The sequence below is a fragment of the Dendropsophus ebraccatus genome, chromosome 9 (genome assembly GCF_027789765.1).
Source record: "Dendropsophus ebraccatus isolate aDenEbr1 chromosome 9, aDenEbr1.pat, whole genome shotgun sequence".
NCBI classification, from domain to species: Eukaryota; Metazoa; Chordata; class Amphibia; order Anura; family Hylidae; genus Dendropsophus; species Dendropsophus ebraccatus.
In genome coordinates, this window is record NC_091462.1 from 95729771 (window position 1) to 95756872 (window position 27102).

General features: G+C 44.3%; 1 protein-coding gene across 2 annotated transcripts in view; it reads right to left on the reverse strand.

Moving 5' to 3' along the window:
• Positions 1-20911: 20911 nt before the first annotated feature.
• MAD1L1 (mitotic arrest deficient 1 like 1) overlaps positions 20912-27102 on the reverse strand; it is a 544571-nt gene continuing 538380 nt past the window's right edge. For both annotated transcript variants that reach the window (XM_069983919.1, XM_069983921.1), the window contains exon 18: positions 20912-21791. In XM_069983919.1, coding sequence (XP_069840020.1) covers positions 21633-21791 — 159 coding nt within the window. In that variant the 3' untranslated portion in view covers positions 20912-21632. The remainder of the gene's footprint in view (positions 21792-27102) is intronic.

The window sequence follows — 27102 nt, forward strand, 5'->3', positions numbered from 1 at the left end:
CTCATACTACAGCCCGTGCATTACTATAGTTACACCCAAAGCCATCTGCCTCCTAAGTTGTTCTGGAACCATGCTTCCAATTCTGGAATAGTTATATTGTTTAGTAAAAAGTCTGTTTTCTTATTCAGCAACTGTTTGGCCTCCTACCACTGGCATCTGCTGGGCATTCATCTCATAACTGCACCAGGCCCAGAGCATGGGATAAATTTGTGGAAACCCTTGTGCCAGGGTAACCAACATGACCGTAACCAAGACAGGCACAGATGCCAGACATCCCTCAGGTATTCTCCCCTGATGTGCTCCCTCATGCTGAAAACTGCGTATAAACATGGGCACAAAGAAAACTTGCCTAAAAACCCTGTCCCAGACAGAGATCCAATTGGTCAGGACCCTATTCTGCAGCCCCTGTGATCGTCTACAACAGTCTCTATTGCCGGTGAAGCTCCTAATCTAATCCTCTATATCACAAACCAGGATCAATTTCATAGAAAACTAATTAACCTGATAATCTTTTTGGATTTGCTTTTGGGTCTCACAACTAAGACTACTGGATCCGTACACACCTCTCATCCTATCAGTCTAGTATCCCGTCAGCCGGAAGATTTTTGATGTTCATCCCCGTAAAACCTGCCTTTTGTGTTTACCTTAACAAATTAGCCGGAGCCAGGGCAGCTCCGAGCCTTCCCGAGAAGCACAAGAGGAACCCACTGTGTTGGGAAATATCAGGCTTCCTCCTTTTCTAAAGCATAATTAAAAACACAAACTCCTGTTATAAACTGCTAATTATGGTTTACGACGCCGGTAATCCCCCCCGATCCCCCCCCCCCCCATCAGTCATTAGCTGCAATTTTGTGCATCAAATAGTTTAATGAGTCGGCGTACTTAACGATTGTTTAGCCGAAAAGCTAATCCTCTCCACATCACCTTACAGCCGCTAACTAGCCAATGGCACATATAATTACCCAGTGATAAGCATGGCTGTGTTTACGGCAACTCGACTGCATAAAAAACAACTAAAATACCGTAGGCCATGCATCCGAGTGTAAAGCGCGCACAAAGAGGCGGTTTGTCAGCATTAGACGGCAGACAGGCTTATGTTTATCAGCATCAAGTTAAAACACTTCTGACATTTAAATCGAGTCATTGTTATCCAAACGGGCTCCCCGGACCCCTCCCCCGCCCCCTCATCCCCGGCCTCCCTCAAATTGTTTCATTTCCATTCACTTTGGCAGCACAAACTAAAGGGAATTTGACAAAGTAGAACGGCAGGTTTATTAAATCAACCCAGAAGAGAGATGTTATCTGGGGAACTTTTATCAGCCTTCCCAGATACAGCGTTTCCGTCACTGGCTTTCTTTTAAAGTGAAGGGGAAGAAGGAGAAAACAAGAAAATGAGAGATTAAGTGAGTTTGGGTCGCTGTCGCTTCCCGGGCTGCCAGTCAAAGACATCAGAGTTCTCGGCCTTATCAGACAGGGAGATCCTCAAAGACGGAGGCAGAGGAGGGAGGGACGGTGTCTTGTCTTAAGATGTGAGAAGCAACTAAGAGAGTCCAAAAAGTTTTTACTATTTCTTTTTCTGTGATTTTGGACAATATATCCACCGTCAAGAAGAGGGACAGAGATGGTCATTGAGTTCTCGGCAAACCAAGGAATCGGAACTGAAAAATTATCCAGGATTAGAGAAACATGACTGCTTTCTTCTATAAACAGCGGCATCCCTGTCAATGCAGAAGAAGTCTATAGGCTATGTCCAATAGAATTTATATAGGGGTTGTATAAGATTGGAGAAGAATCGATTATGTTTTCAAGAAATAGCACCACTCTGGTTTATAGGCTGATTCTGGTACTGCAGCCAAGCATCATTCAAGTGCAATACCAGACACAACCTATGGAGAAGAAGGGCACTGTTTTCCGAAAGCAGCCAAATTCTGATAATCTCAAAAGATGCATTGGACCATAATACTTCCACTAAAGGGGACCTATGTGGAAGAAAACAAAAAAATTAATTCCCCTCCATAATATATAAAATACAAATATAAAATGTCTAATGTAACCAGATAATGCTGGCCAACACCATGTAAAAATTAGGAACACTCCATACAAAACATATAAACTGTGTTACACATAGTACAGTGCCTTGTGGGTGGGAATCACAGAGGGATTCACTTTAAGGCTCCGTGCACACACAGCAAAAGTGGCGGAATTCAATGGCGGAATGCCGCCAGCCTCCCCGTCATAATTACACTCTGTGGGAGGCTCATGCACCTCATCTCCTGGCACTGAAGAATTCTTCAGTGCGGAGAGAGGAACCGCGTGAGCCACCCATAGACTGCTTGTGCACGGGGCCTAAAGGTGTTTTTAAATTTTTTGTCATGCTCTGCCCCTTTAGGCCAAGTACTGGACAGACCATATTTTATTCAGCATGGCAGGAAGGGATAAGGAGTTTTATAATTAGACAATTTTCTTTTATATTGTAGCAACAAAGTGACACGGCACCATCAGACCATAAAAAAATGAACCGCTGTAATGAGGAAATTCCATCAAATGAAAGATAAAACAAACCTGTGTTAATCTGTACGTTTGTTCATTTAGGTGTGAAATTTAATTATACCATACCTTTAGGCAAAGGGTCAGAGGAACGTGTCTGAGGTCAGGAGAAGCCAAGGGTGATGGCCACATGCACTTAACCAAGTCCGAGACAACCAAGGGTCAGCAACACAAAGAATAGAAGCTTGAAATTCTTACAAGATATAATATGTGATATATCTGAATAAACACGGTAGTAAATAAGGCAGTTTACATAGTATAACTGGGCGATTGCTTAGGCCTACCATGAAGCCCATTACCAAATATACACAACTTGTACACATCCACTTTTATTGTTTTGTAATCATTGTAAATACAGGACATATTATCAATGAGAGATAAGATTTCACTTTTTTAAACAGATTTTGACTAATTTTTACTGTTACCATTGTTAAAAAAAATCAGTATTCATTGCGTTATCACAGGTTGGTCATTTAAAGCCATCCCTCTCCCTTCACACGTCTACTATATAAAAAACAATAATTCCCCCTTACAGTGACCCATATAGAGGTAAATCCCATTTCTACACAGGCTCTGCAGACCATATAAGTGATTAGGTTGCAGTTACATCTAGTGACTCACAAGGGGCATCTTTTTGATGAGAGTTGTTCACTTTTCCTTTTCTTCTCTTCATGAAGACTTCTTCCAGCAACAACTAGTATGCTCAGAATCTGCCAAATATTTTAGGCCCCTTAATTCAGACCTTTGTCACCTCTCTACAAATGTATTACCCCCTCTGTTCCTCATACTGTAAAATGCCCTCCTTTTCGGGGGTCTATATATATATAATATACAACTTATCTGAAGTATGTAATCTTTAGGGACTAAGTCTGTCTATATAATAGGGGCTAGTCTGGGGTTTGTATATAGTGGAGTTCTGACTGGCGTTTGTGCAAACCCCACATCTACATCTTTACTTAGGATGGGCCTTATACTTTATGGAGGCAATATATAGTATCAGGCCCACCTATGTGGTCCCATATAGTATAAGACCCCTACTAAGCAAAGATGTATATGTCGGGCGTGCACAAAACTCAGTCTTAGCCCCCTATATATAAACACCTGACTAACCCCCTTTATATATACAGATTGAATCTTTAAAAATGACATACCCCATATTAGTTGCCTATTGCATATACAGACCCCTTAGAAATTACTGAACTTAGATGAGACCCCATATCAGATTTCAGAGCCTGGATCAGACCTACCTCTCTGTTATTAGCCCTCCTAACAGTGGTACCAACCAGTAACAGAGTAGGAGGAGCATGAGTATAAGCAATGGTGGCAGTGATGGCACATGAGCAGTAAATGCAGCGTCAGGGTAATAGAGGCCATCCTACTATGGGGTGCCCTGGAATCAAGCAAAGAACATTGAGGGATGCCACAGCAGTCTTAGATATCTGCTGTTTCTCCCGGCCGGCATACCTCCTGACAATGCGGCATCTATGCCCTCGGGTACATGTACCACAGATTGATTCCAAAAATAGAGAGAGGAGAAAAAGCACTCACCGTTTAAAAATCTTCTTTATTGATACACTTCTTAAAACATTGTGTAGTGTGTAGCACAGCTGACAGTGTAACAGCCGTTTCCTGTGCGCTTCTTCAGACGCAACTTCACTCGCTCACCTGTGTAACTAAATAGCTATATATGAATCTGTCAAGTTATATTATAATTGGTTACGTTCTCTCACCTGTGCCCTAGGAAGCTATTTAGACACACAGGTGAGCGAGTGAAGTAGTGTCTGAGGAAGCACGCATGCGCGCGGGAAACAGCTGTTACACTGTCAGCTGCTGTACGGCGTCCTCCGCCGACTGCTACACACTCTGCACAATGTTTTAAGAAGTGTATCAATAAAGAAGATTTTTAAATGGTGAGTGCTTTCTCTCCTCTCTCTATTGTTGGAATTATATATTTTGCTGTGACTGCATTTTCACGAGAGAGAGCACCCCGCTATTTAGGCGACCAGCTGAATTTGTAGCCCATGACCACCAGCGGTGCGATGGATTAGTATACGTTCTACCACAGATTGAGCAGCACTAGTCTAGACCACATGAACAGATCGAATTTAATATGAAGTTTTTATATTCTTTTTTTTCTCTATTTTATCTTTGGGATTGGGCCATTTTGGACTGATTTACCAGATAGCGCATAGATTTCAAAACTCCCTCATTCAGAGATAGATCACGAAATATAACATATGATTCCAAGCGAAAGCGATAAAATGTACAGAACAGAGAAGATCTAGTAGTGTATTCTGAGAAATAATCTAACCAAACCATATATTCTAGTGACAACGCGAATGGCTCTGAAGTCACCAATGACAATTTACTGTATTTCTGCTCTGCGCTCCTGAAAACTGAAGGTAATGACCTTACTCAACTTTACCCAATGTCCTCTCCGCAGCACTGAGCTGCATAACAATCTTTAGAAGCCTAACAATTTAGGATTTCAATTCCCGTGGCTCAATGAAGCCGCGTCCTCATTTTCCACCATGTTGATAATGTTTTGTGTGCTGCGAATGCTGATACTCGTTCCCTCCTTTCACTGTCCTTCCATGCCAGAGGTCTGAAGAGGTTCAAAGTTACCTTGAAAAGGGCAGAAGATAGCAGAAGCCCCCAGAGACCAAGTAAAAAAAACACATTTTGTCAAGAAGAACAGTAGTTACCAAGACAATGGAGTTAATACAATATACATCATAGCTAATATCATAGAACTGGTAAGTATTACAACTATGGAGAGGCAAATAGGATGACGGCGGTCAGGAAGAAGATAATCGGATCCAAACTAGGGTCTTGACTAGATGTAGGAAAGGAAAGATATCTGCTGACGTGGTTTAGAAAGCACAAAGGAGTATGTAAAACTATTGCTATTGCCAGTAACAATACTTATCCCTTATGCACAGGATTGGGGAGAAGTGTCTGATCGTAAAGGGATCTGACCACTGGGACCTCTGTGATCATGAGAGCAAGTACCCGAGTTGCGCCACTTCTTCCACTGCCGTGTATAGCACTCTGCGGCCTCCAGTAGCTCCAATGACAATGAATAGAGCGGTGTTGTACATGAGCATCTCGCTGCTCTATTCCAAGGTGCAAGTCAGGTGCCTGTTCTCAATATTGCATGGGATCCCAGCGGTCTGACACTTAACTCCTATCCTGTAAGTATTAGAGGTTGAAATAGGGCTTTAAGCTAACTTATTATGATGTTACCATAGTTATTGTAGTGAGCTTTTACATAGGTCCCAGGTTGGATGGACAGCCCGGAGCTCATGGTACATTTAATCCGCCCCTGTGGAGAAAGCTGCCCAGTAAGTCAATGTCCAATTTATGACTTCATGGACTTTAATGTGTATCTATCATGAAGGTGTGTATGGATACAACCATGCCAGATCGGTACTGTGCTCGACCCCCATTCTGTTCTAATTGTGCTTGTGCATAGTACAACCAGCGTCTCTATTCATTCTTACGGAGTGACGGAAAGAGCAGAGTACGCCGGAAGAGTGCTGTACTTGCAGTGTCCCAGAACATGCAGACTACTACTCCTATTATGGCCATTTCTATTGCTGTGTCCATGCCTGTTCTGGTAAGTGTTTGCACTGCAACTGCTGCTGGTTTTCCCCTAGTATTCTCTGGTATTGTGCATTTTCTTGTGTATTCTCATGTATTCCTGTGTATTATTACAGTGTACAGTGGTATGCAAGGCTGTTGATCACGTGACCTGTAACCATGGTTCCTCCAATGGCCAACCAGTTCTGGCCAGGAGCAACCATGTGACCTCCCACTTCCTCCTATCAAGTTAGTCTTCCCCCTGCTTCCAAGCAAGGAGGATGTGTGTCGTCCCTCTCCTGCCTCAGAGGAGTTGGGCTTCTTCTCTGCAGCCTCTTCACCATAAGAAGAGTGACTGATTCTGCTGCTGTATCCAAGTCTTCGGCTGTATCTGCCTGCTCAAGTGTCCGGATTCTTCTCTCTCATCTGGGTGTCATTCCGTTATCTCTCCTCATCGCTGCAAGGATTCACAGCAAGTATTATTCTCAAGCTAATCCACCCAGCAACGCTATTTCTCTCATACTCCTACTCCCATCATCCGCTACGTATTCTCACAGCCTATGCAGCACCACTCCTGCTTTATTTGTCAAAGCCTGCTATATACCCGGTTGCATCCGGACAGAACTGTTGCTACTAGTTACCTCCTCTATAATAAAACCGCTGTTACTGAACCCTGGCATTGGTGTCCACTAACTGGTGCCCTGACTAAGTGCAGCGAAGAATCGCATGCCCATCATCACCCTCAGATTCCTCAGACCGGCCCTACAGCTGTGCTGCCCTCAGGCCTATACCATGACAAGTATACACCCTGCAGCTGCCCCGGTCATTGCCCGCTCATAACACCAGCACTGCGGAAGTGGCCCCCAGGGGCCAGGGCATCGCATACTCGGCTTTTTCTGTCGGCTCCATAGGAATGAATAGACCTGTGTCTCTTTTCATAACACAGCCGGCAGGGCCCGATACGGAGATCAGTGAGGGTACAGAGGTTGGACCCGCCAAGACCTCCTACTTTTTCCCTATGCTGTGGATAGGGGAAAAGTAATTTTTTCCCAGACAACCTTTTTAGGCCAGAGTCTACACCGAAGAAAAGAAACTCACATTTATAGTCGGCTGTTTCCCCTTGTCAGCACAGGGGAAGGTACTGAATGGCTGGTTGGCAGGACTTTGATATGGCACTTTAAGGGTACTGCCAGCAGTCGTAGGGAGCCTTACAAGCAATGCAATGCTCTCTGGGAAAAGAGGTATGCAAATTACCCTTCCTCCAGAAGGAAGAGTAATAGGTTGGACGCTGACAGCTAATTCATTGTTCAAGTCACAAATTTGGGGACCTCACTTGACTTATACAGCAGTGGACAAAGTCTCATATGTTACCATAGCAACACAAAGAACATATACAGGTGGTCCGAGAAGGTGTTCGGCCCTGTCTCATCACCTTGGTAACAGAATGCTAAAAATGTCTTTATCTCTATATTATTTTACAACAAACTGAAAAGCAAAACGGTAAAGAGGAAAACAATTGATGCATTTGAGGGATAATGGGAGAAAAGATCATAGAGGTTGTGGGATAATAGTAACTTGTCTCTGCATTCCACCACCTTTATGAGGTAACTCGGCTTCCTCCCGTTATCATACGATATGTTCACTTGTTGTCCCAGAGCTTAAAAAAAAAAATTCAAAAAGTTCTAATTTTTCCAATACAGCAGTGTTTTAAATGGACTTTTTTTGATAAAAATCAGACCAGCTAACTAGACTAACCGAGGATCTTTGGTTATGTCCATACCACAGAATCCGCAGCTCTCCTTTGCACGCATCTTTGCTGGTCCTATAGGCTTCATTTTATGGGTTGGCAGATTCCGCTGTCAGCCCAAAGAATGAACCCACTCATTCTTAGGATGGATGGCAGAATTTGCCAAACCATAGAATGAAGCCTATGGGACCAGCAGAGATGCGTGTGGCCCTGAGTGGAAGCGAGCTGCGAGATCCAAAGCAGGTGATCCGCCAGGATTCCGTAGTGTGGATGTACCCTTCTACCGGACTCGGCCTTGACACAATAATAAGGCTCTAAAACCAAAGTGCAACATAAGTCACATCTCCGCAGGTACAAAAATCTAACTAAGCATGTATATGTTGGCTTCTCATAGAAGAGCTGTCACAAGGCTTAGCAGAGTAGGGGCCACTAGGCTACACAATTGGAGTTTAGCTAAGCAGGAAAGTAAGAGAAGGTGAGAGTCCATCAGATTGGGACTAGGGATGGTCCAAACCTGCCGAGGTTCGGGTTCGTATGAACCCGAACGCTCGGCAGCAGATTCCCGCTGTCTGCCCGCTCCGTGGAGTGGGGCGGATACAGCGGGAGTAATGCCTGGAAAACTGGGATACAGCCTATGGCTATGGCTGTATCCCAGTTTTCCAGGCGGTCCTCCAACTGGATCCGCCCGCTCCACGGAGCGGGCAGACAGCGGGAATCATTACCGAGGGTTCGGGTTCGTACGAACCCGAAACGAACTCTGTTCGGACCATGCCTAATTGGGACCACTTCAGGAAATCCCAGGATTGCTACCCACAGAGTAGTCTCAGTTAGCAATGGCTGATACAGAATAGAGAGAAGACATTGATTTGTGTCCCCAGAGGATGGTAATTTTAATTAGACGGGCAAAGTTCAGGGCAGGCAGAGTTCTTTCGGTATCCAGAAAGAAGACCAGGGTCGGTGGAGTTGTCTCAATATGCAGTTCAAGAAAAAAAGGAAACTAGTGATAACACATGCAGATAACCTAAAGGGCCATATTGCAGAGCAAAGAAAAATGTTGGGAAACATAATGAGGGAGATTTATTGAAACAAAAGTGTGATACACCAGTGATACGGCCAGCACATGCTGGGTTTACGTAGATGAAAAGGCTCCTACATACATCAAGGCTCGTCTGAGCTGCCTATGCACCTTCCTTGAAATCTCTGCCAGCCCACTCTGCCTCCATGCTCAACTGTCCCACCTTTCTGCCCCCTTCTGAGCGCAGAGAAGATCTTGCAAAAAGTCACACATTTTTGTGAAAATGCTTTTTTGCAAGGTCTGTGCCAGTTGGAGCCTTGGTGCTTTCCCCCATGTCTGTGGGCCTTGTTTTTTATGATAGACAGAATGGCAGAGAACAGGTGGTGGACAGGATGCTGGGCATGCTAGTGCAGGAGTAGTAGACCCAATAAATGTCAGAAATCCATCCAGAGTAGACTTTTGGTCTCGGACACTAACATTAGCTAAGGTGCAACACAATTCAGGGAGTGGGAAATGGTGATGTTCAGCAGTGCAACCTACGTGATAGCCAAAGACATCATTATGTCCTGGGCTTATTGTGCATAATAGAGATGAGCGAGGACCAAAATACTCGAATGCTTGCTACGTGTATTGAGAATTTTTTAATAATTAAGTGCTCGACAAGCCCCTCTGAAATCAATGGGAATTTTTAGTAAAACAGAGGGTACCTGGTTAATCTGAAAGTGAAAGTATGTGCTCTGTTGGTGGGGAGGGGAGCGAGGAAAATATACTTACCATTCCCAGCCTTCCTTCTGCTGATTGGCTGAGGCTGAGTGCTACTGAAGACAAAAGTGGTGCTCTGTCTGGAAGAAAGTGGACATGTTTTTCTAATTTTGAATAAACCCTTGAAAGTCTAATAACAAAGGTTGTGTTCAATGATGACTGGCAGGATCTTAAAATAAATATTGTAAAATAAAAATGCGTCCATAAGGAAAGTTGTCAGACTTGTGATTTTTGGATGAGTTGTTCAGAAAGAAGAAAAAAATCTTGTGGTGTACCTACATGGGGCAAAGCTGCTGCAGCACCTCCTGAATGTGTTCTTCTAAAGGAAAATAATACAAACACTTTTATTCCCAACTACCAAACCTCCTAGTGAGTGAATTCATTATATTAGGAAGAGAGATGTGGGTCTCACAAAATTGAATAATCCTATTTAACAAATGCTCAGGGATCTCAGATCATTGCTGTTTGTGATTAGTTGATGCCTGTAGTGAATTTCTTACAGATCGCAAGAAAGAGAATTTCACACTGCAATGGGATTAGTAATTTTTTGCTAAATCCATCAGAGAAAGAGGAAAAAAAAAACCCTTGGAAAACGGAAAGACGCTGCAGTTTCTAGCAGGTTTCCTTACAGCTCGCGAGAATCAGTTCTGCCAGCAATTAGATAATGACACAGAATATCCATCATATGTCTTATAATAGGTTTTATTATGGTGGTGGGGGGCAGAGGGATGGGGAACTGAAGCCGCAAACCTCTAAAGATACAAGTGAACTATTAAAACACATAAAATATTTTCGCAGCCTCCCCCCTCACTTCAGGAGAAGCAGAGAGTCCATTATGCTCTATAGAGAGGGGAGGGGTTGAGTGAGCACGGAGAGAAGAAAAGCAGGGCTGTACAAAACACTACATTCTTCAATCTTCTCTCACCATGCTCCCAGATAAACGCTGGCCCTTCTCACTTGTGAATCCAGTGCTTTATGTGCCCAGACAGTCTGCAAACTGTACAGCTGCTTCTCTGCTCTCCTTGCTCACTCATCCCCCCCCCCCCATAGGTTATAATGGACTCAGCAAATCCGTCTTCACTTTGCTCCTCTGTAATGAAGACAGCTTTGCCTGATAATGCACAGATAAGAAATGATTTGGGGGAGGGGGGAAGGGGGGGGGGGTATGGGAAACAGCTTTTTGGGGTAACAAAACTTATTACAGAGTTTCTTAAAATCACTTGTACTATTGATTTCTGCAATAAAGATTTAAATGACAGTAACTTTAATTTAGATGAAGAGAAGCTAAATCTATCGGTCAGGCTACTGTGATGACTGACCAGTAGAGCAGTTCTGGTTAACCACGTAGATAGCCATGAATGATGAAGCCGACACCTAGGAGTCCTTTATGACTGTGAATCGGATCCTTGTCTCCCGCCAGTGAATGTGGGCGATACATCACACATTTCTTTAGTCTATAAAAATAAACCTTTAATGTATAATTTTTTCCTCCTCACGATGTATCCCTCTCAGATGTATTTGTGTGGCGTTCTAGTTTCCTGCTAATCTCCTCATTCTCTCTCTCTAATCATGAAATTGCTATGCCGGATGTTTAAAGTTATGTATAATTTGGGAAAGAGGAAATATCATCAGAAGTGGATTAGCACAGTAAGGTATATTGTGACGCAGACAGACAGGAACCAAGCTCAGGAGCCCGATATCTGTATTCACATCATGTATTTCTGTGAGATGGCTAGGTAACAATATATACTTTAAGGACAAAAGTATTAGAATATATCCCTTAGCAGGTGTAGAACATCCATCTCCTGCCAATGGATGGAGGGGTATAAAGCATTGCCCACTGGACTCAGGAGCAGAAGAAATGTGTTCTCTGTAGTTACGGATAACACTTCTTTATCTGGCATCTCATGGATGAGTCTGGGTTTGGCGAATGCCCAGAGAATGTTACCTGCCTGACTGCATTGTGCCAGGTGTACGATTTGATGGAGGCATAATGCTATGGGGTTGTTCTTCAGGGATCAGTCTAGGCCAGTTAGTTCCAGTGGATGAAAATCTTAAAGGGGTACTCCAGCGAAAATCTTTTTCTTTTGAATTGGTTTCAGAAAGTTATATCAATTTGTAATTTACTTCTATTTAAAAATCTTCCCATACTTATCAGCTGCTGTTTGTCCTGCAGGAATTGTTTTGTTTTCAGTCTGACACTGCTGCCACATCTGTCCAAGACAGGAACTGTCCAGATCAGCAGCAAATTTCCATGGAAAACCTCTCCTTCTGTGGACAGTTCCTGACATGGACAGAGGTGGCAGAACAGAAAACTGTGTCAGACTTAAAAAAAGGAAACATTTTCTGCAGGACATACAGCAGCTAAGTATGGGAAGATTTGAGAAGTAAATTACAAATCTTTGTAACTTTCTCACCAGGGCTGTGGAGTCGGAGTCGGAACTAGTTTTGGCAGGAGTCGGAGTCGGAAAAAGTGTGCAGACTTCGACTCCAGCATAAAAAAAAAAAAATCTTAGAACAATTTAAAATTGAGTTTTGATATGAATTTTATAAGTTTTGCTCATCAATATATATATATATATATTATGAGCAACATTCTAATAGGACACTGGCCCTATTAGATGAGGGTGGTTGGAGAGATGTTGTCGGTCACTGGCAGCTTGTTTGTGAGCTTGAAGAGTCCATTGTGTGGGGGGAGATCTGTGCTGTTCTCTTTTTTGGATGCTGAATGACTGTATGTGAGCAGCTGTGTAATATAGAGGAGGAGAAGACATAAGTAGTGTAGCAGTAACCTCTGTCCTCAATGTGGTGTTTTTCTTCAGTGTTCTATGGCTGCAGGTGTGTGTGTGTGTGTGTGTGTGTGTCCATGCGCGTGCTATGGCTGCAGCAGGCTATGCGTGTGTGGACTGTGTGTGCTATGGCTGCAGCAGGCTGTGTGTAGAACTGTGTATGCTATGGCTGCAGCAGGCTGTCTGTGTATACTATGGCTGCAACAGGCTGTGTGTGTGTGCTATGGCTGCAGCAGGCTGTGTGTGTATGCAATGGCTTCAGCAGGCTGTGTGTGCTATGGCTGCAGCAGGCTGTGTGTATGTTCTGTGGCGTGCCCCCACACCCACAGTGACCCCTCTTTATCACTATGTGTGACCCCCTCTATATCACTATGTGTGACCCCCTCTATATCACTATGTGTGACCCCTCTCTATATCCCTATGGTTGACCTCTATATCACAGGAATTTGGCATTGTTAGCAGTGTTTCTGTGTGTATGGTGAATATTTAGTTAGAAACATAGAAGACTGTCAGCAGGAAAAGACCACCTGCTCCATCTAGTCTAGTTGTGAGTTGTTCTGGACATGGAGGCTGGAGACTGGCTGCATCCACTGCACACACAGGAGAATCTGCTTTATATCTTTCCTTATTCCCTCAGAAGTCGCCCCAGGATCATGTAGGACATTAGGGAGAAGCTGCTGAGCCAGTGTGATAAATAACTCCCCTGGTATATGACCGGCCATTTATGAAGGAGCAGGAGTCGGAGTTGGGAGTAGGAGTCGGTTCTGATAAAATTCAGGAGTCGGAGCTGCAGCTTACTGACTCCACAGCCCTGTCTCTGACACCAGTTGATTTGAAAGAAAAATATTTTCGCTGGATAACCCTTTCAATACTTCAGCGCCTAGAAATTATGGACAATTGTAGCTTCCAGCTTTGATTGAACAGTTTGGGTTCTGACCGTTTCTGTTCCAGCATGGTTCACCCCTGTGTACAAAGCAAGGTCCATAAATACATGGAGTGGGAGTCTGGTGCGGTGAAGCATACTGACCCTCAGGGCCGGTTTTAGACTAAATGTGGCCCTGGGCAAAGTTGAAGGTGGGGCCCCAAATGCTGAAATATTGTAGCAGCAATTTAAGGTTCCCATACACTTTTTGGTGGTACCTGCTGCTCGTGGTGGGTTCGGCCATCAGTGTAAGGTGAATGGGGCTCTTTGTACAGTCCTCTGACATGATATCAGTGGACATATGGGGTTGGGCTTGATGGAAAATCAACATCCAACCTCTTTGTTCTCAGAGAGACAAGCCGTCATCAGATCTGTCTGGCTATGGCTTACCCCTCTCCTATAGGGAACACAAAAACGCTCAGCTGTGCCGAACATTCCTGTGTATGGGGAGGATGGGGCCAGATGAGATTTTATATATATATATATATATATATATATATATATCATTAGTGATGTGTGTGCAGCCCTTGCTGTATATAGTGAACAATGAAGATATATACTACCTGACCACATTCCCTGGTGTCCTCAGGCCTTGTCTGTGGGATCCCCCAGTCCCAGCTTTCACTTCTGGTCCTCTCTCTGAAGTGATCGGCCATTCAGCCAATCACTGGCCGTAACAAACAGACAAGGCCTGAGGACACCGGGGAACGTGATCAGGTAAGTACCAGCTTTATTATGTTATACGCACAATCAGACAATGATTTTTACACTTGCCAAAAGACAATGATCATTTGATTACTGTTGTCTCTATATACACAGAGCGTTATCGGCCAGTTTAGGACAATTTTCGCTCCGTGTATTATGGCCCTTAGTCACATTGAGTCAATTCAGAAGGTTACATGCCGGGACTGCCGCTACATGCCGAGACTGCCGCTACATGTCGGGACCGCCGCTACATGTTAGCACCGCCGCTAGTGGTGTAAACACAAAAACTATCTATATGCATGGTTTTAAAAAATAAAATAAAAAAAATCACTATATCAGGACCAAATATTACCTCCATACCGTTATTGATGAAAACACACTATATACAGGCCAATATTACCACCATAAAGTGACCGCCCCATAATGACACTATATACACGCCAATATTAGCACCACACCATGACCGCAACATAATGATTCTATATACCCTATATACAGACCAATATTACTACTATAGACTGACCATCACATAATGACTCTGTATACACTATATAAAGACCAATATTACTGCCATAGAGTGACCACCACATAATAACTCTATATTAGGGCTGGGCGATATTGGCCTAAATCAATATCGCGGTTTATCGCGGTTGTAGCTGCGGTAACGATAATTGAACGATAATTATGACACGCCCCTTTTTTGCAAACCACACCCACTTGCCATGCCAAACAAGCAATATTTTGATTAAAAAAAGTAAAAAAAATTATAATAATATAATGTAATATTATGTCGTCATTATTAGGGGGTCTCAGCAGAGACCTGGACGTGTATCTACAGGGGGTTACATAGGGAAAGGGGTGTATGACTGTAAAGGGAGGGGCAGATAGGGGTGTATTACTATACAGGGGGGCTGATAGCAGTGTATGTCTATATGGGGGGCTGATAGTGTATGACTATACAGGGGGCACGGACAGGGGTGTATGATATACGGGGGGTGGATAGGGGTGTATGACTACAGGGGGGCTGATAGCAGTGTATGTGTATACGGGGGGCTGATAGCAGTGTATGACTATACAGGGGGGACGGACAGGTGTATGATATACGGGGGGCAGATAGGGGTGTACGTGTATACGGGGGCTGATAGTAGTGTATGACTATACAGGGGGGACGGATGGGTGTATGACTATACAGGGAGGACGGATAGTGGTGTATGACTACAGGAAGGCTGATAGCAGTGGATGTCTATACGGGGGCTGATAGCAGTGTATGACTATACAGGGAGGACGGACAGGGGTGTATGACTACAGGGGGGCTGATAGCAGTGTATGTCTATACGGGGGGCTGATAGCAGTGTATGTCTATACGGGGGGCTGATAGCAGTGTAAGTCTATACAGGGGGGGCTGATAGCAGTATATGACTAAACTGGGGGCTTATAGGGGTGTATGACTATACGGGGGGCTGATAGCAGTGTGTGTCTATACGGGGGGCTGATAGCAGTGTATGTCTATACGGGGGGGCGGATAGGGGTGTATGACTATACGGGGGGGCTGATAGCAGTGTATTACTATACGGGGGCGGATAGGGGTGTATGACTATACGGAGGGCGGATAGGGGTGTATTGCTATACGGGGGGGCGGATAGGGGTGTATGACTATACGGGGGGGCTGATAGCAGTGTATTACTATACGGGGGCGGATAGGGGTGTATGACTATACGGGGGGGCGGATAGGGGTGTATTGCTATACGGGGGGCGGATAGGGGTGTATGACTATACGGGGGCTGATAGGGGTGTATGACTATATAGGGGGCACATAGGGATAGATGGTGGATAGGGGTGTATGACTATTGGGGGGACGATTAGGGCTTTATTACTATATAAGGGGCGCATAGGGATGAGGGTATGGGAAGTACAGTGCTGCAGCTTAGGAGGAATGAATGGGCTGCAGCAGGCAGGATGCCACACACATAACTTATAGGAGACATTGCTGTGTTCTGCAGCCCATTCATTCCTCCTAAGCTGCAGCACTGTACTGTTATTGATGCTGATGGAACTACAGTACGGCAGCCTCCCAAATGCTGCTCCTCCATATCCTGCCCGTGTCCCTGCACACACAGAACAGGTGCAGCGATCGCCGGTCATGTGTGTGTGGTGTGAGATCGCTCGTACGGGACTGATGCGGGGGGGGGGGGGGGGTCGCGCTCGGACAGGAGGGGACTGATGCGGGGGGGGGGGGGGGGGGGGGGCGCGCTCGGACAGGAGGGGACTGATGCGGGGGGGGGGGGCGCGCTCGGACGGGACTGGGACGGGACTGGGACGGGACTGGTGCGGGGGGGGGGGGGGGGCGTTCATACAGGACTGATCCGGGAGGGGATACTGGGACGGCTGCAGGCGCATTGGTAACAGGCGGGGGGCGCTTGTACGGGCCGGGTGCAGGAGGATGGGGCACTCAGACACTCTCACCACTGCTGCTCCTCCTCCACCTCCCGCTCTGATACCGGTGTCCCTGCACATAATGTGCAGCGCTCACGCCGGGCCGCACGTGTGTGTGTTGGGGGACGCTCTGACAGGGGGAAGGTACTGACAAACCGGGACTGGAGCGGGGAGGAGGCGCTCCGACAGGTCGGACAGCTCAGACCAGGAGATAAAAATACAAAGATACTGCAGATACCGTCCTGGCCAAGTTGAGGTCGGTTAACCGACACCAGAGACGGTATCGGTTTTTTTGCGGTATACCGCCCAGCCCTACTCTATATACAGACCAATATTATCCGCCATAGAGTGACCACGGCTTAATAACTCTATATACAGACCAATATTACCGCCATAGACTGACCACCGCATAATGACTCTGTATACACTATATACAGATCAATATTACTGCCATAGAGTGACCACCACATAATGATCCTATATACAGACTAATATTACTGTCATAGAGTGACCACTGCATAATGACTCTATATACACACTATATACAGACCAATATTACCGCTATAGACTGACCGCCACATAATGACACTATATACAGACCAGCACACACCATGACCACCACATAATGACTCCATATATACACCATATACAGACCAATATTACCACCATAGTGTGATCACCACATAATGACTCTATATACACACTATATACAGACCAATATCATGTGGCGGTCACTGTATGGCGGTAATATTGGTCTGTATATAGTGTATATATAGAGTCATTATGTGGCGGTCACTCTATGGCGGTAATATTGGTCTGTATATAGTGAATATAAAGAGTCATTATGTGGCGGTCACTCTATGGTGGAAATAACTCTATATACACTATATACAGACCAATTTTACCACCATAGACTGACCACTGCATAATGACACTATACACACTATATACAGACCAATATTACCGCCATAGACTGAACACTGCATAATGACACTATATATACACTATATACAGACCAATATTACTGCCATAGAGTGATCACCACATAATGACTCTATATACACTATATACAGACCAATATCATGTGGCGGTCACTCTATGGCGGTAATAATGGTTTGTATAGTGTATATAGAGTCATTATGCATTATGTGGCGGTCAGTCTATGGCAGTAATATTGGTCTGTATATAGTGTATATATAGAGTCATTATGTGGCGGTCACTCTATGGCGGTAATAACTCTATATACACACTATATACAGACCAATATTACACCATAGACTGACCACTGCATAATGACTCTATATACACTATATACAGACCAATATTACCACCATACAGTGACCGCCACCTTATTTTTTTCTCAATAAAATACACAGTATTACCTTAGTGACATCATCATACACTATACATAGGAGCTGCAGCCAATCAGCGGCCTCAGTGGTCACCAGAGAATGGCTGCAGCTCCTATATACAGTCTATTCACCTCAACACTTGGAGTCAGCAGTGCTTCTTATACACACACACACTAATAATATATTATATATATATATATATATATATATATATATATACACATACATACACACACACTCTAACACATCCATAAAAACACATTATACAGATCCAAACCATAGAGTCCATACACTACACACATGACATGTAACACACACTACATTCATCCATTATACACATAGCATTCATACACACACTACATGTACAGTATACTTACCCCCTCTAACAGCATGCTGGGTGTAGTTGTCCTTGTCCATGGCAGCAGCAGCAGGAGGTTCTGCTCCTTACACTGCAGCCCTCTCCTCCATCGTCCCGACAGCTCCACACCAGGAAGAGAGAGGAAATCACATGGTACAGAAGGGAGGGGGAGGGGGAGCTACACACTCCGGAGCAGAGCGTCCTGTAGCCTCTGTGTGACCCCTGATAGCAGCCATAAGCTGCAGCCAGGGATCACTGACAGAGGCTGCAGGACGCTGTCTGTGCGCTCCTGCACCTAACACTCACTGTAACTGGGGCAGGGGGCCCCTGGGGGATGGGGGCCCTGGGCAACTGCCCTCTTTGCCCCCCCCTAACGCCGGCCCTGCTGACCCTGACCTCAACATCTTTGAATACCATGAACTAGAAGGGAGACAGAGTCCAGCGCTCTCCTCCAACATCACTATCTGACCCCACATATGGTCTTCTAGATTAATAGGAAAATATTCCCATAGACACTTTAGTCTTTCCAGTAGAGAGGAGGCTTTTATTTATACCTGCAAAAGAGGAGCAACTCAATATTAATGCCTATGGATTTACAATACTAGGGTCTTATGAGCTCCTGTAGATGTAATATGTACTTTGGTCCATAATAACACAGAGACTGAGTAGCACAGAACATGCAGCATGACGCCTACCGCGCGGGGCCTTACTTAGAGGAAGAACGTGATCTGCATCTGTTTCATAAGTGTGTACACACAGAGAAGATGGTGGTGGTCTCCACAAGTCTTTTTCTCTATCCTAGATTGTTTCTCCTCACTGCCTTCACTTTAAAGTGTGTAAAATGAGGCAATATTTCCCCATGTTTTGGGAATATGGATCCTTCCTTTTTTTTCTTTTCTTTTTTGTCGGCACTGTATTTTTTTATGTGTTTTTGTTCCATAAAAATTTAAAAAAATGAGGGAATATGATAATATTTAGCATTTAGAAGTCTCTGCATCTGCAGCCTGTCACCACACGTGTAACCAATTATTTATATTGTTCCATTTACATCTGCTGCCTGAAGCTGTATTACACAGCAAGGTCCCATGACCCTCAGGGCAGTGTCACAATTCATCACACCTATTAACTGATACATGAAAATCCAGGTGTGACTACAGCTAACTGCAACTTATATCCTTCTACCATGGGCACAGGAAGCTAAGACACATGTACTATATAGAAAAGGCACAGAAAAGCAGTGTTCCCGCCATGTCACAGGCACCCACCCGGAGTACCCCTTTAAGAACATTAGAGGAATATGCTGCCTGTTCATGGAAACCATTGTGTGGTGTATACTTACAGCTGCACAGTCCTCTCCACAACCTCCCTTTATTTGCATCTCTATGGTCATAGAACTTTGTGATCTACAGGTCCATCAGCAGAGTCATCTCTGTCCCCTCACTGTACTCATCTTGATGGTCATAGAACTGTGTGATCTAAAGTTACAGCCGGACAGTCACTTCTATCCCTTTCCTGTACTCATCTGTATGGTCATAGAACACTGTGACCTACAATTACAGCTGCACAGTCCTCTCTATCCCCTCCCTGTACTCACATCTCTATGGTCATAGAACTCTGAGACCTATATTTACAGCTGCACAGCTCTCTCTAGCCTCTTCCTTTACCCATCTCTGTGATTAATGCACAGAAGAGTGAAAAGAAAGCTGAACCATCAGTGTTCTGCTTCCTGGAAGGATAATGCTGGAGCCTTGAAGTATCCCTACTCTATCCTAGACTGCCAGGTATTTTAACCTTACTGAATTCCAGACCACCAGGGATAGTGAACTTAAAGGACAACTCCCACGAATTTTTTTTTTAGCTTATTTAACACACATTACAAAGTTATATAACTTTGTAATGTGGTTAAATACCCGGTCTGGCCCCCTTCCCCCACTTTAAGACCCCCGACCCCCCCCCCCCCTTTCCCCAGAAGTTAAAGAATGTATACATTACCTATTACGGTCGTCACAATCCTCTTCTCTCGGGCGGCATCTGGTGACGACGACGACGTCAGAGCCGGGGGAGGGGGGGTCCGGGTCGTCTTCCTCTTTGGCGTCTTCATAGAAAGTGAATGGGATGGAAAAGGCTGCTGGTGCACATGCGCACCAGCAGCCTTTTCATTGGCTGGAGCGCATCACATGGTTTCCAGCTTGCTCAGCCCTGATTGGCTGAGCCTGCTGGAAGCCATGTGATGCGCTCCAGCCAATGAAAAGGCTGCACTGGCAGCCTTTTCTATCCCCTGGACCCAGAAGTCAGAGACATCGCTGGACGGCGGCGACGGAGAGGCGGACGGCGGGCGAATCGAGTGGGGATCATCACCGGAGGGATGGTGAGTATGGTGTCTGTGTGTGTCTGTGTTTGTTTTTTTTGGGGGGAGGGGGGTCCCGCGGGAGTTGTCCTTTAACCCTCTCTTTGCGTAAGACCACCAATTATTTTTTTTTAATGAATCCTTTCACTGCCCTAGGCCAGCAAGGATACTGTTGTTAACTCTTTCACTGGCCTAGATCACTGCCCTCTTCTATGACTGATTAGGATGGTTTTATTAACCCTGGGAAACCCAAGACCACTGTTCTAGTGATCACTAGGTCCCCTGGTTTATGGGTTGCCAAGGCTTCAGGCTAGAATATCCCTTTACTGAAATGAAGAAGTACAGTACATGGTGGTGATAGAAAATAGCTTTTATTGGTTAAAACGAAACATAACATCTCAATAATAGTCAGAAATGTTACAGTAAGAGGTCTGAATTGATGAATAGATAGTTTAATAATCATCATTATCAGCAGACACTGAATAAAAAAAAGTCACAGGTCAATTTCTCGATGTGACATTGAAATACCATGATAAGAAGTCATGCTGTTGTATATGTGCCTTCAGTAACATAAGATACCGCTCAAATGCCATAATGAATGGGTGCACGGTAACCTTTTCAATTATTGATGCTGTGAAAGGCTACAGTCAAATAAAGTCTATTTCATACCCAAGGGACCAGCATTTGGCTTTACTGAGTCCACGCCAGCCAGCTTGCATGTGCAATGTCGCTGCTAGTAATATACAATGTTTTTAGGTCAAGTACAGAGTAGCATTTCATCTTTACTTCTATCTAGACTAATACATCAAGTGGATCTGCCAACGTCTATAGCCACCTTCAAGATGGCACTAATATGTGTTAAGGAGAAAAAAAAAATGCCAAGTATTAAATCCCCCTGAAATAGTAAATTACCATACCATATTATACCAAAAATATAGCAGGATGCGACTCCCGCCAATGAGAATTCATATGAGCACTCCCATTACTTCTATATGAAACTCCAGTGAATAAGTTGTGAGATATTTATTGGGCCTTTTTAACTAGGGCTGGTTTGGGCAGCTTCTCGACATCTTCTAGGCAAAAGTTTGACGGCTGAAGAGGTCAAGAGTGACGGCGCTCAAGAATGCTGGGATGCTGTTCTGGTGATGCAGGTGAAGGTCAATGAAGTCATTCAAGGTCCTAGAAAAGGCAGTTTCCAGTAGTTGTAACTTTGCCCCCGATGGACTTGTCGACTGTGGGAAAAGATAAAAAGGGTTAAAATGATTCATATGTATCATAAACATGCTGGAAAGGAATAGGTGTACATAAGAATAACTTCTTACTCCCCTCTCGTAATGCATAGTCTACCTCTATAATAGGCACAGCCTCGGTTAAAGAAGTCCGGTGAAAATTTTTATTAAAGTATTGTATTGCTCCCCAAAAGTTATACAAATCACCAATATACACTTATTATGGGAAATGCTTATAAAGTGCTTTTTTCCCTGCACTTACTACTGCATCAAGCCTTCACTTCCTGGATAACATGGTGATGTCACTTCCTGGATAATATGGTGATGTCACTTCCTGGATAACATGGTGATGTCACTTCCTGGATAAAATGGTGATGTCAGGACCCGACTCCCAGAGCTGTGCGGGCTGTGGCTGCTGGAGAGGATGATGGCAGGGGGATGCTCAGTGTCCCTCCAGTGCCGTGTCCCTCAGTGTCCCCCTGCCATCACCCTCTCCAGCCACCACCGCACAGCTCTGGAAGTTGGGTCGTGAGTAGTAAGTGCAGGGATAAAAAGCACTTTATAAGCATTTCCTGTAATAAGTGTATATTGGTAATTTGTACAACTTTTGGGGGGAAATACAATACTTTAATAAAAAGTTTTCCGGACTTCTACTTTAAAAGATGCTCCATCCACAACACACTTTTTGAAGATCAAGGAGGTGGATTACAGGAAATATATATTTAGGGTGGCGTTACCTTTTAAAGACAACATCTAAGCTTAGAAATCAGGAAAAATTGTCTAAAGTATAATGTGTTTTTTGAGCTGACTTACTCTGACACTGCCGAATGGCTGTATGGGACAAAAGAGGGAAAGAACATACAGTGAAACCTCTGAAAAGACCACCCAAAACTGCATTGAGTGTCATCTAGGGTATCATCTTTTCACAGAAAATTACTGCTATGCTTAAACAGACACAGTCTTTTGCATTGAACAGTAAGTGAAAATCAGAAACTGTAATATTTCTTATCAGATAAAAATGCTTCCCTTCCCTTTATCAATCACCCCCTCTCACCCCCACTTAGCTGTCATCCACTCTGCAAAATCAATGACTTTTGCTTACTGGTGGCTAGTTGAGAAAAGACCTGCTGTTTATGCATACCAAAGTACTGTGATCCCTGATCTAGTCCCTGAAGTAGTGACCTGAGAGAAGTGAAACTCAAGCATGTACCCGAGCAAGAGACAATGGATAACTGGTGGCTATAGAAGTGGGGTGTAACCCTAAAGCTGTCTGGAAAACAGATTCCGCCATATGCCATATCCATGTTTTTCAGTACTCCCTAAGGCCGTATCCAACTTCTGCAACTATCAGTAAGTCATCTCAAGTTACTACTTGTAACTAGTTCAGGAATCGAATTTGCCACACATACTTTGGGCTGGATATTCCAGTCCCTAATGAATCCTTTAGGTTACCGTTGCACCCTACAGTTTGAAAGTTTGGGATCATCCTTAAGAGAAGCCATGTTAATGCCGAAAAACGTTCATTCAGTTTTTATAGTGGAGAGAAATGGAATTATCCGTCCACTATTTTGCAGCTCACATAGAAGTTTGAGGGACGCCATGTGACTGCTGGAAACTTCCTCACCTTTCTACTATTAGATGTCACCCTGACGTATTACACTATTCAGGGAGAAGCGGAGTCGATCACAACCCTTTTTCGCTTCTTTTGTTTTTTTTTTTCATACAAGGTCAGAGATGAATACAACAAGACAATACGGAAAGATCTTACACGAGAGACAAAAGAAATGCTACTGTGCAACATAACCGCTTTGTGTGAGGAAGACAATTAGCATAGAAATGGCATCTCATGAAGATCAGAGGAGACGCAAAGCTCTAGAACTCTGAATACACCGGAAGATAAAGGAGCAGCCGCATTGTAGGAACATAACCCGCCACAGTAATGAGCCTTATACCTTAAACAACCTCCATCCACTGTAATATTCTAAAAGATCCGGTGTATAATAGAATAAAACAACTAAACCGTTACTACGGAGAAAGAAAAAGCCACCACCAGCGATGAGCACAACTCCAGCAAGCTCAAATCTGATTATTCTGCATTTAAATACCAGTGGCTGAAGAAGTTAGATGTAGCCCTAGAGAGTCTGGGAAAACATCTGTGGCTATGTTGACACAAGGTATGTTTAGCATGAATCACGGCCGTTGTTGCAATTTGCAACAACAGCCACGATTGATGCTAAACATACCTTGTATGTGAATGAAGGGAATCCCAGGCTGAGAGTATACACATAGTATTCCAAAAACTTCATTGAATAGCGGTCGCACAGAACATGTCAGTTCACACAATGGAGCGTGCAGCAGTGAATTCACCAGAAATTAAGATCATCCAGCCGAGATGATCTTCTGTAACACCGGCCATTCTGTGACCCGGCCGTCATAGGGCATGTGGCTGCCAGTTAAAAAGTAGTTTTTTTAGCACGATAATTGCATTACCTGCCAAACGGACCGCAGGACGGACCGCAGGACAGATCTTGGATTAAAAGCAGCTATCCGAAGGTACAAGTGGTTTGGGGGGGTCAGATTGTGGGTACAGAGTCACCATAAGGCAGCATCCAACTTCTTTAACCACTTGACCATTTAAATGCAGAACGATGAAACTTGAGCATACTGGAGTTGCCCTCATCTCTAGCCACCACATAATAATGGAGACTCCTTTAAAAAAATCTGTTTTTTAAGAAAACTGGCCATTGAGTTTCCTCAAAGGCTTTCATTGCAATGTTATTAGAGATGAGTGTTTGAGTTTGTGCGAACCTGAACTTTCGGCAAGTTCGTCTTCTCTGGATGTTATCATCTAAAAACATTAGGCAGGTGCACCATCATACCCTAATGCAGAAAGTTAGCACCTGTATATATTAGTGCTTCCCAACCTGTGGCTTTCCAGCTGTTTGTAAATTAGAACTCCCATGATGCCTGGAAGGCCACAGGTTGGAGATCACAGCTTTATACTGTACTTGCAACTGGCCTAAGGCTTCGCAGCTTGGCCCCATCAGACTTAGCTGCAATACCACATAGACGCCATAGACCAAAGTGGCCCTGTTTCAGTAAAAAAACAAAACCAGCTTATAAATTTCTCTTTTTATAATTTCAGCAGGTAGTTTAGTAACATGTGTCCATGATTACCTCTTCATTAGTTAAAGAAACAGCATTCTTCTATGTGAGTCTTACACTATAATATCCCAAGATTCTATTAAAAGACTAAAAAGGCTTCATTCAGATAGCAATTACTGGGTCTTCTCTACTAGATTTAGATGTCCCAAAGCCTAATACAAAGCTTGAGCATCATGTGGGGAGAAAGGCATGAACAACCACTAGATTTTTTTGCTTGTTGTTTTTGTAATAAGTGATGATCATTCTGCAATCATCCAATGTTTACACCTAGTGACAGAAGGTCATGCCCCCTCAAGTTACTCTGAAAGGCCCAAGACACAAATCACAAAACATATTGGGGGAGATTTATGAAACCTCCACCCATGGCGTACGTCATGGAGAAGGCACAGATACTTACCTTCTCAGTGGTGTACGCCTGCCATATCCTCCGCTCAACTAATAGGTGGGGGAGGGGCACGGCAAGGTGGGAAGGAGGCGTGGTCTCCTCCCACAGGAGATTTACCATGATTTATGCAGGCTCGCAGGCGAAAAACATGGTAGAAATTTACACCTGCTCAGGAACAGGTATAGATTTCTGCGCCCGCTCTATGGCAGGCGCAGTTCAGGCCGGTTTCACCAAGAGGCGCCCGTGCCTCTTAGTAAATCGGGTGGGGCTTAAGTTAGGTCTTCATAAATGTCCCCCATTGAGAGTAGACATCTGTAAGCATCTAATGTAAAGAAGAGAGACCCAGTGACAAGCTCTCCCCTTAACATATACCTTCATGGTTACATTAACATCAACTCTACCAAGTTTATCTTGAAAATTTTAATTAATACTCCACATAGTGGAAAGTAATGGAAGAAGATGGCACGGTAGCCGTCCTTGCAAAAATAACTCAGAAATTATAGCCTTAAGTAATTATATGGTGAAGAAAAGTAGATTAATTATAGCGGACTCCGGTGTTAAATAAGTAGGTCCTCGAATGACTGCTCTCAACACAGAAGAAACTTCTGAAAAGAAAACTGGGATGTGGTGAAAATTTGTATTCCCCACCTAAATTCTGCTTTTATTTTATTTACGTCAACATTGTTCACTTTTTGCCTTCAGCGGTGACTGTGCTGTAGAGCGATCTGCAATCATCAGCAGGGAGCAGCTGCAGACAACTATAGGAACAATTACTGAATTATTTATGACAGGTTATTACTCCAGTCTCTTTCCAGAGCGTTAACATTTTTAATCACTACAGAACCTTAAAAAAATTAGAAACAAAAGTGGGAAGGAACAACTGTACATGTAAGGACAACTACATGGTAAAGCCTTAGGACAAACCCTTAGAACATGCCATCGCTTTTTGATCAGTGGGGTTCTGACCGATGAGAACGAACATCAATCCTGAGAACAAAGGCACTGCAGAGCTGATTCAGCATTTTCTGATGACACCACTAGAGATGAGCGATCCGGGCGAGGTTCGAGTTCGTATGAACCTGAACTCTCGGCTTCTGATTCCCACTGTCTGCCCGCTCCGTGGAGAGGGTGGATACAGCCCGAGGACCGCCTAGAAAACTGAGATACAGCCATAGTATGTATCGCAGTTTTCCAGGCGGTCCTCAGGCTGTATCCACCCTCTCCACGGAGCGGGTAGACAGCGGGAATCAGAAGCAGAGTGTTCAGGTTCATACAAACCCGAACCTCGGCTGGTTCACTTATCTCTAGACACCACGCCTTTATTGAATAAAATATAAGGCTATGTTCACACATCGTATGACACAGGCCATTCTGTGACCCGGCCGTGCAGTACCGGACGGATGATCTTCATATCTATTGAATTGGGATGCGGGTGTGCCCACATTCCAGTTCACCACGTTCCATTGTGTGACCTGTCAGGGATTCATTGAATAGCGGCCACACAAAACTGACATATCAGTTTCTTGTGCGGCCGCTAGCGATCCCGGCCGGAGTGTATACCATGTGTATACACTCTGGCCGGGATTCCATAGATGGCAGCACAACAAAAGTTTCCTAATAATCACGGCCGTTGTTGCAAATCGCCAACAACAGCCGTGATTATTAGGAAACTTACGTTGTGTGAACATAACCTAAATCTAGACAGAATACTGATCTGTACATGTGTTATAGGGGTGCAAAAGAAAAGTGGAGCGGTTCATCGTG